General features: G+C 39.6%; 1 protein-coding gene across 1 annotated transcript; it reads left to right on the forward strand.

The window, feature by feature from the left end:
* Positions 1 to 5,657: 5,657 nt before the first annotated feature.
* LOC123086035 (uncharacterized) lies at positions 5,658 to 7,752 on the forward strand. The gene is made up of 3 exons (XM_044507732.1): positions 5,658 to 6,010; positions 6,566 to 6,777; positions 7,008 to 7,752. The coding sequence occupies exons 1-3, from the start codon at positions 5,767 to 5,769 to the stop codon at positions 7,608 to 7,610; spliced, it is 1,059 nt and encodes a 352-aa protein (XP_044363667.1). The 5' UTR covers positions 5,658 to 5,766; the 3' UTR covers positions 7,611 to 7,752.
* Positions 7,753 to 8,324: the final 572 nt, after the last annotated feature.

An 8,324-nucleotide genomic window follows, 5' to 3' on the forward strand; every position in this document is an offset into this window, starting at 1 on the left:
AAGTAATGATGCAGCGAAGTAAGTTATATGTATTATGGTGGTGTGTTATAAACGAATTCGTTGGCTTAATTTTTTGGCATAATTAAAGTAGATTAGTGCACTTGGCGTTTTGTTCGACATGTATTAGGCAGAAATATGAATATCTGTTACTGTTAAGGGATTCTCTACCATATTTATCTATGGTTTGTGTTGATTGCTCATGGTCACTTCTGTGTTATGTAAATATCCTGAAAATTAAAATATTTGCAAGATGGCTTTGCATTGCATTTCTGTGCTGTTATTCTGAACTAACTTCTGAACCACATGTTTGTTGGGAAGGAGTGTCTTGCCTGAGAAAGTGGCTTCATTTTTGGATCCATGTTGCTTGTTCAAGCCAATTTGGCTGGTACATAATTTTTTTAAGGATGTTTACAAAGGAAACGATCTTCAAGACACCATGCCGCCAGAGATACTTTTTCTTCTTCCCATGTTCTCTTTTATAAACTGTGTTGGTTCTGGGATTCTGGCAATGCCTCTACATATGCATACGTGGATATACTAATTTAGGACATCTGTGATAATTTTTCTGCTAAATCAAGTATATTACCTAGGGCATACATTTATTTTCCCACTAAATCAAGTATATTACCTAGTGCCTTTCCTGTCATACGTGAATGTCAACAATTCATGATTTTTACAGTATATGATTTTTCTCTTAAGTTATGCATGAGTGTAATTTCTTGTTCTAATATGCTAGTGCCTGAAGTAGGTGTTGACGAGAAGTTCACTGGAAAATGTTGGAATTGCTGACTTGGCTACAAGGATTTAGCACGATGAGAGCATAAAGGTCAGTATGTTGTAATATTTGCCACTTCAATCTGAACTTCCGAATGATTGCCATCTCTACCTCTAAAACCCCTTTTTTTGTAACGCTCTTGATGGTTTGGCCTAACTAGCTATTTTGAATGCATTGATGAGCACCAAGAGGCATGCTTCTGCTGACCATATTTTAAGAAATGATCAACACTTGATCGATTTTCTGTGAATCGCTATTCAAATAGCACAAAACAAGGTTCATCCTGTCTTTTGTTCTTTCACGCCTTGAGGGCTGTTATGAAACCAGTGGACTGGTAACAACAATTGAAGATGGTAACATCAAATAAAATGGACTGGAATCGCGGATCTTCAGGGCCAGTAAATAAATCTGGAGTTATAGAACATCAGAATTATAATACGTTGAGCATGAACTGAAAACCTGAAATAGTATAGAACAGAACATCACAGGAAAGCTACTGGCTAGAGCTGGGAGGCTGACTTGATTAATGCTTTCCTCACGGCCACTGCCACTTATTTCCTCACTGTTTTTGCTCCAAGCAAATGGACAACCAAGAGAACGGACAAAATGAAAAGAAATTTTCTTTGGAACGCAAATGAGGAGGCTAAGGGGAGGGGATTACGTTATCTACCAATTTTTTGTACTTCCAAAGTTGTTGAATTTAATAAAAAACTCTGTAGGTGCGTGTTTGAATAGCAGACTTCTTTTATTGGTGGGGCAGGGTCGAAGGTGCACTTGGTGTTTTGTAAGACATGCATTAGGCTGAAATATAAATGTCCTGTGTTATCTAAATTCCTGAAAATTTAAATATTTAGAAGGTGGATATGCATTGCATTTGGTCGCTGTTATTCTGAACTAACTTCTGAAGCCCAACCTGGGTTCCCAGTTCTGAACCATCAAATCCATCAACTTCCACTAGGAAGCGCCTGTATGTTCTTGGTCTTGTGCAGTGCCGCATTTTTGTTGGGAAGGAGAAAGTGGCTTTATTTTCATAATATCCATGTTGCCTGTTCAAGTCAATACAGAAATTGGCTGCTACATTAGAAATTTAAGTATCTTTCTTAAAAATGATCTATAAGGCACCATGACGCAAGAGGTACTTTTTCTACCCATCTTCTCTTTTCTAAACTGTGGCAATTTTTTGTTCTATATGCTACTGCAGTGAAGTCAGTGGTGATGAGATGTGCATCGGACAATGTTGGAATCTCTGGCTTGCTACATAGATTTAGCATGATGAGAGGATAAAGGTTGGTATGTCCTAAGATTTGCTACTTCAATCTGAACTTGTGAATGATTGCCATCTCTACCTGCAAAAACCGTTGGTTGTAACACTCCTGATGGTGTGGCCTAACCAGCTGTCTTGAACGCATTGATATGATGAAATTATGTTTTGACTTCAAAATGAGCACCAAGAGGTTTATCAATTTTCTGGATCATAATTTAAGAAAGTGAGCACCAAGAACTTCTCCTGACCATAATTCAAGAAATGATCAGCACTTGATCGATTTTCTGTGAATCACTATTTAAACAGCACAGGACAGTCAGAACTGATGGAAGCTGACACGCTTACTACACAGAGAGGTCCTGCATATGTTCATGCTGTATTTTGTTCAGATGCTCTGCTCTACACCTTGAGGGCTGTTATGAAACCAGTGGTAACAACTGAAGATGGTAACTACAAATAAATTGGACTGGTATCAGGGATCTTGAGGGTCAGTAAACAAAATCTAGAGTTATAGATAATCAAAACTATAGTCGCTGAACATGAACTGAAGACATGAAATAGTGTAGAGCAGAGCATCATAGTGTGTTTTCTTAGTTTTCATATACCGATTTGATGCTTCAGAGCAAACTTTGATGCTTAGCATTGTCAATGACCCTAAATCTGAAACTTATTTGCTTGTGAGACATGTTGAACTGAATTTGGAAGCATCTGAACCCACCTTTACTCGTGCAGGTGATCAATGAAGGTTTCAGTGAAGGAATCATCCAAGTGCAAGCAGAGAAGTTCACCATTAATGATGACGCTAATTTTCCTAAACAGTCAACACATTGTTCTTATATTGACTGGCTTCCTCTTCGAGTCCCAACATGACAAATGAAGCTTGAGCATTGTCTTATAACTATACAAAGTTGAAAGGATCAGGCGGCAGCGTGCCCCAACCCGGCCCTATATCTTGTATGGAGCTTGAAGGGAAGGCTGAGTGGCTGACTAGTGTTACATGGTGCTTCTGGGCTTTGCATTTTTATGTTTACATGCTAGTTTATGTTGCAGTAGCATGATGTCAACTTTTCTCTATCTTGCTAGGCATTATATACAAGTTTTTCGGCCATTTGTACTTTGATGCATTTGCGGTATATTAAGCAGTCTCTTGTTCCTGCTATTTGCTACTCATTTGAAGTAAATTTAAATCAGAATATTGTGGTTAAGTGTACAACACATGGTTTTAATGTGTGATGTAGAAAGATGTAACAACCCAGGAGCAACATGTTTTATTAGGAATTGATTCTGCATCATAATCATTTCATCAGCATTTAATTTAATTTAATTTAATTTAATTCAATTTAATTTAATTGGAAATGAGGATTTATTCAACCCTCATATTTTTCCTTAAGAGCTACTCCCTCCATTCCTAAATATTTGTCTTTTTAAAGATTTCAAATGGATTACCACATACGGATGTCACTGCTTATGGACCCGAACCTGGGTGATCTATCCATGACCAGGATGAAGCTTGGACGAAACTAAGCAGAGGTCCGAACCGATTGATGTTGAAGAATCAGCGGATGAGTTGTGGTTAGGGGTGAAATGCCACTCGAACCCTATAGACATATTTTAGAGTTTAGATGCACTCATTTTGCTCCGTATGTAGTCACTGTTGAAATTTCTAGAAAGACAAATATTTAGAAATGGAGGGAGTACAATCCAAGACATTCTTCAATAAAACATAATGTCCTTCTCAACCTTAACGCCCATCTTGCCCCAAATAGTAATTTAAGTGGATTTGTTTCCATATAAATAAAAATATGTTTCTAAAATTGTTGAATATTTTGTTGTGCTTTTTTAGGGATTGTTGTGTCTTTGTGTTTAAGAGAGAGAGAGAGAGAGAGAGAGAGAGAGAGAGAGAGCGGGGGGAGGTAGGTTTGTGCACCATTGTCGATATGATGACTCTGCTAGAGTTGCTCTAAGAGCGATGGGAGGACCACCATAGTTTAAAAAATTAAAAATAAGAAATAAACAAGCAAAACAAAAGCGGAAAAGAGAGCACAGAATGAACGATCAACCCAGGAAAAGAGAAGAGAAACAAAACTGGTGGGACTGTTGGCCTTTTATTAAAGGAGAACCAGTTGTTGCCCATATCTTATGAAATGGCCAAGCAAGGTGCGCAATTTGAGCGATTCATCCTATCCATTGTCCACAACAAGGATAGAATTTTTCTGAATCTATTGGCTTACAGAAAAACATGGAAATCCCTTTTTAGTTGGCCAGAAATGATCTTAAGGGCCAGTTTTTTTGCTGGCTTTTAGAATAAGTTGGAATATGCTCATCTTATTTTGAAGCGCAGCCAATTGTTTTAGAGTCCTACTCCCTCTGTAAAGAAATATAAGAGCGTTTAGATTACTACTTTTGTGATCTAAACGCTCTTATGATTCTTTACGGAGGGAGTACTAACTAAAACTTTACTAGTAAACTTCTAGGAAAATATTTTGGATGGGCTCGGAGACAACTTATTCTAGATGCCCAAAGAAAAAAACAGGTATCGGACAGGCGAGGCCTCATCGGCGGCGACGACTTGGGTGACTTGTGGCGGTGGGGACTTGGGATTCATGGTGCATGTAGAGGAGGAGGAGGTCGTGGACATGGAGCCCCTCTTCTTTAGCGAGGCGTACATGGCAAAGATGGTGGCGGATGTGGAGGAGGAGGAAGAGAGGTGTCGGCGGGAGGAAGAGGCGAAGATGCGGGAGGAGAAAGAGTACCGGCGGAGATGCGAGGCACACGAAGCGGTTATGGACTCCATCATCCAGCACGATCCCAAGGTCGAGCGCGATGTCTACACCCGGTTCTTCCTTAGAGATTTCTCCGTCTTTGACATCGATGAAGAGTGTAAGTAGAAATCCATGCTTGTTTTTTACTTTGCTAATACATTATCTTTTCTGAATTTCTGATGTATGGGTACAAAAAGGTTGGCTATGTTTCATTAAAATATGCCATTTGATGTGCCTTATCCTTCCAAAACTTTATGTTTGAAATATAATATATATATTCCTTGTGCAGGATAAGTTGAGAAATAATTTTTTATTACATTTGCTAAAGTACCATGCAAATGAAGCTTAAGACAACATACTTGATGTTGTAAGGTAATATCTTAATCACATCAAGTAGATCTTAGTTTGTAACGTATAATTATTTGAATCATTATTCTATGTGTATATATCGCCAAGTTACATTGCACGTGAAGTGGATTTCCATTAATTTTTAATTGTTGCCGGCTATCTTTTCTCTACATACAAAATATAATACATTATATGCGCAATCAGATAAAATCTATACATGCAAAATTTCATATGCATTGTATTGATAGATACAATAATAAAAGAATTAAGAGCCCGTGGCAACGCACGGGTGTTCTACTAGTTTATTTAGTTTGTGACTGCATAGAGTACACATGAACGAAAAAAAACCGATAAACCTTGTGTATATTCTTCAAACGATTTTTTTTTCTTTTTGGACACCTCTCGCTAATATTACGGACTGTGCGTAAGCTGAGTGGCTGACACGCCACTAGGAGCTTTGGCCCAGCCCAAAGAATCAAGAGTTCGGCTCAAAAAGAAAGAAAAATAGATCAACAAAAGGAAAGGGGTCGACAGCGGCGCTGTAGGGTTCGCTCGATTGGCTCGGCGGCAGCGGCGGCTTTGGGGCGGCGGCGAGTTGGGAGGAGGAGGTCGTGTACATGGAGTTTCTCTTCCTTGACGAGGAGGACTGGGCGGAGATGGAGGCAGATAAGGAGAAGGAAGTGGAGAGGCGCCGGCGGGAGGAGGAGGAGAAGGCGCGGAAGACGGAGGAGAACCGACGGAGAAGCGAGGCACACGATGCGGTCATGGACTCCATCATCCAACACGACCCCAAGGCAGGGCGCAAGGTCTACACGCGGTTTTTCCTCAGAGACTTCTCCGTCTTCAACATCGACGAGGAGTGTAAGTGGCCTCCATCTTCATCCTTGCTTGTTCTTTTCTTGTTTAATCTAAGACAGGGATTTTGGGAAGGAGGGGTTATTACTAAATTTCTGATGTCTGGCAACTGAATTACGTTACAGTAGGATGTCTCTCACCTGTATAATCGTCTATTTGGAGAATCCTCGACATGTTCATTATTGATGGATAGCAGTGAACAGCGAGTCTGAATTCATTTTTATGCTGCATATGTACTCCCTCCGTCCGGAATTACTTGTCATCAAAATAGATGAAAATGGATGTATCTAGAACTAAAATACATCTAGATACATCCATTTCTACAACAAATATTTCCGGACGGAGGAATTATCACTTAGCAACAGAAACCGCGGATTTGGCTAAACCTGAAATTAACTTGGTACAAATGGTAAGATGATAGCTTCTCTTGAAGTTAACTCGGAAGTGAAATAGGAATATTAGATGGTTTAACTCGGTGGGATTGAAATGGGGAAAACACAAACTGGGGCTGTCTATTGTGATGAAATAATTTGATTGATTTATATTGCCCATACATTGCAGCTTCTGTCCGTCCAATGCGATACACCGATAGTATCTACCAAGATGAATTTGGGCTAGAAGACTCTGCAAACATCCTCTCCGTCAGCATAGTCTCCTCGGATGTAGGCTTCCCAGTCAATGTCTATGGCCGTGTCATTGCCAGAGACAGCATTGACTACAAGTGCATTTATCTCTTCCACCGCAATAGAGATGATTGTCAGCGTCTCAACGAGGTACATCCTTGTTTCTAAGTTCGTTCCAGCCGGGTTTCACTTTATTCCGTGATGCATTTAATATCAACTGTTAATTGGCATCTAAATGGAGTCATCTTAGTGCTGCTGGTTGTCGATCCAGATAGTCATTTGCATATAAATGGAGTAGCTTTTATGGCATGCTTCCAATTTTCATTTTGAGCAGTGTTTGGATGAGCATACTCTAATCTCTCGTGCAATTCTTTTCATAGGATGGAATGCTGATTTTAACTGGCCCAAGCCGAGGTCTAGTGCTGGTTGATTTCATCTATCTAGAGATAGATCTTAAAATCAGGGAAGATGGAGTGTCTCCAGACAGGCCATTCAGCAAGGGTCTGATAAGCATTGATGGCCGAGTACTGTCTAGAGAGGAAGATGTCATGGTTAGAAGTGAAACCCTTGAGAGCTGGCTCAGCACTACGGAAGTGAGATTCGCAACTGTTCTTAACGCAGTCGAGTGCACCTTTGAAATCAAGCTCACTGAGGGGCATTTTAAAGGAAATATAACAGTTGGCATAGCGGATAAAGCTCGCAAGCTGAATATTGACAAAGCGATTGTGATTCATGATAGCATTTTAGATGGCGTGGTTAGAAGTGATGAAAGTGGAGTTATCAAACTCCGGCGAAGTGTCATTACTATCTGTCTGGAAGGAACGGTGGAGTTTCAAATCAATAATGTGGCTGCTGGTGTTTGTGCTGAACGAACCTTTTATTTCACTCCACACCGCACTGGCGCAAATGAAGAGGAAATTACGTGTGGTGCTGGGAAGTTCGGATTTAGGGTTGTCTGGTCCTTGATGGACTTCAGGCTGTAATCTTGTGCCTTTATAAACTTAGTTCTGATGTAATGGAGTGATGTAATGATGTAGTGAACTAAGTTAATCATGATGTAGTGATATCGTCCACTAAGTTATATTTTTGTTATTAAGTAAACTGATGGATTATAAGTAATGAGTAGCGAACTAGTAAGTTATTATGTATTATGGTGGAATGTTATACTGAATTTGTTGGTTTAATTTTTTGGCATAATTAAAGCAGATTAGTGCACTTGGCGTTTTTTTTAGACATGCATTAGGCGGAAATATGAACATATATATGTCACTTTAAGGGACTTTTCTATCATATTTATCTACGGTTTGTATTGATTGCTCATGGTCACTCCTGTGTTAGCTAAATATCCTTAAAATTAAATTATTTGGAAGATGGCTTCCATTGCATTTCGTTGCTGTTATTCTGAACTAACTTCTGATGCACAACTAGGAAGATGGTTCAACTAGGAAGGCAGGAGGTACCTGCATGTTCAAGGTTCTGAACCACATGTTTGTTGAGAAGGCGTCTCCTTCCCGAATGTGGCTTCATTTTTAGATCCATGTTGCCTGTTCAAGAGACAAAAATTTGGTGGTACATAATAAATTTGAGGATCTTTACAAAGGAAACGATCTTCAAGACATCATGCCGCTGGAGGTACTTTTTCTTCCCATGTTCTCTTTTATAAATAGTGTTGGTTCTGTGCTTCTGGCATGCCTCTA

Source organism: Triticum aestivum, chromosome 1B, assembly GCF_018294505.1.
Source record: "Triticum aestivum cultivar Chinese Spring chromosome 1B, IWGSC CS RefSeq v2.1, whole genome shotgun sequence".
In the NCBI taxonomy this organism is placed as follows: Eukaryota; Viridiplantae; Streptophyta; class Magnoliopsida; order Poales; family Poaceae; genus Triticum; species Triticum aestivum.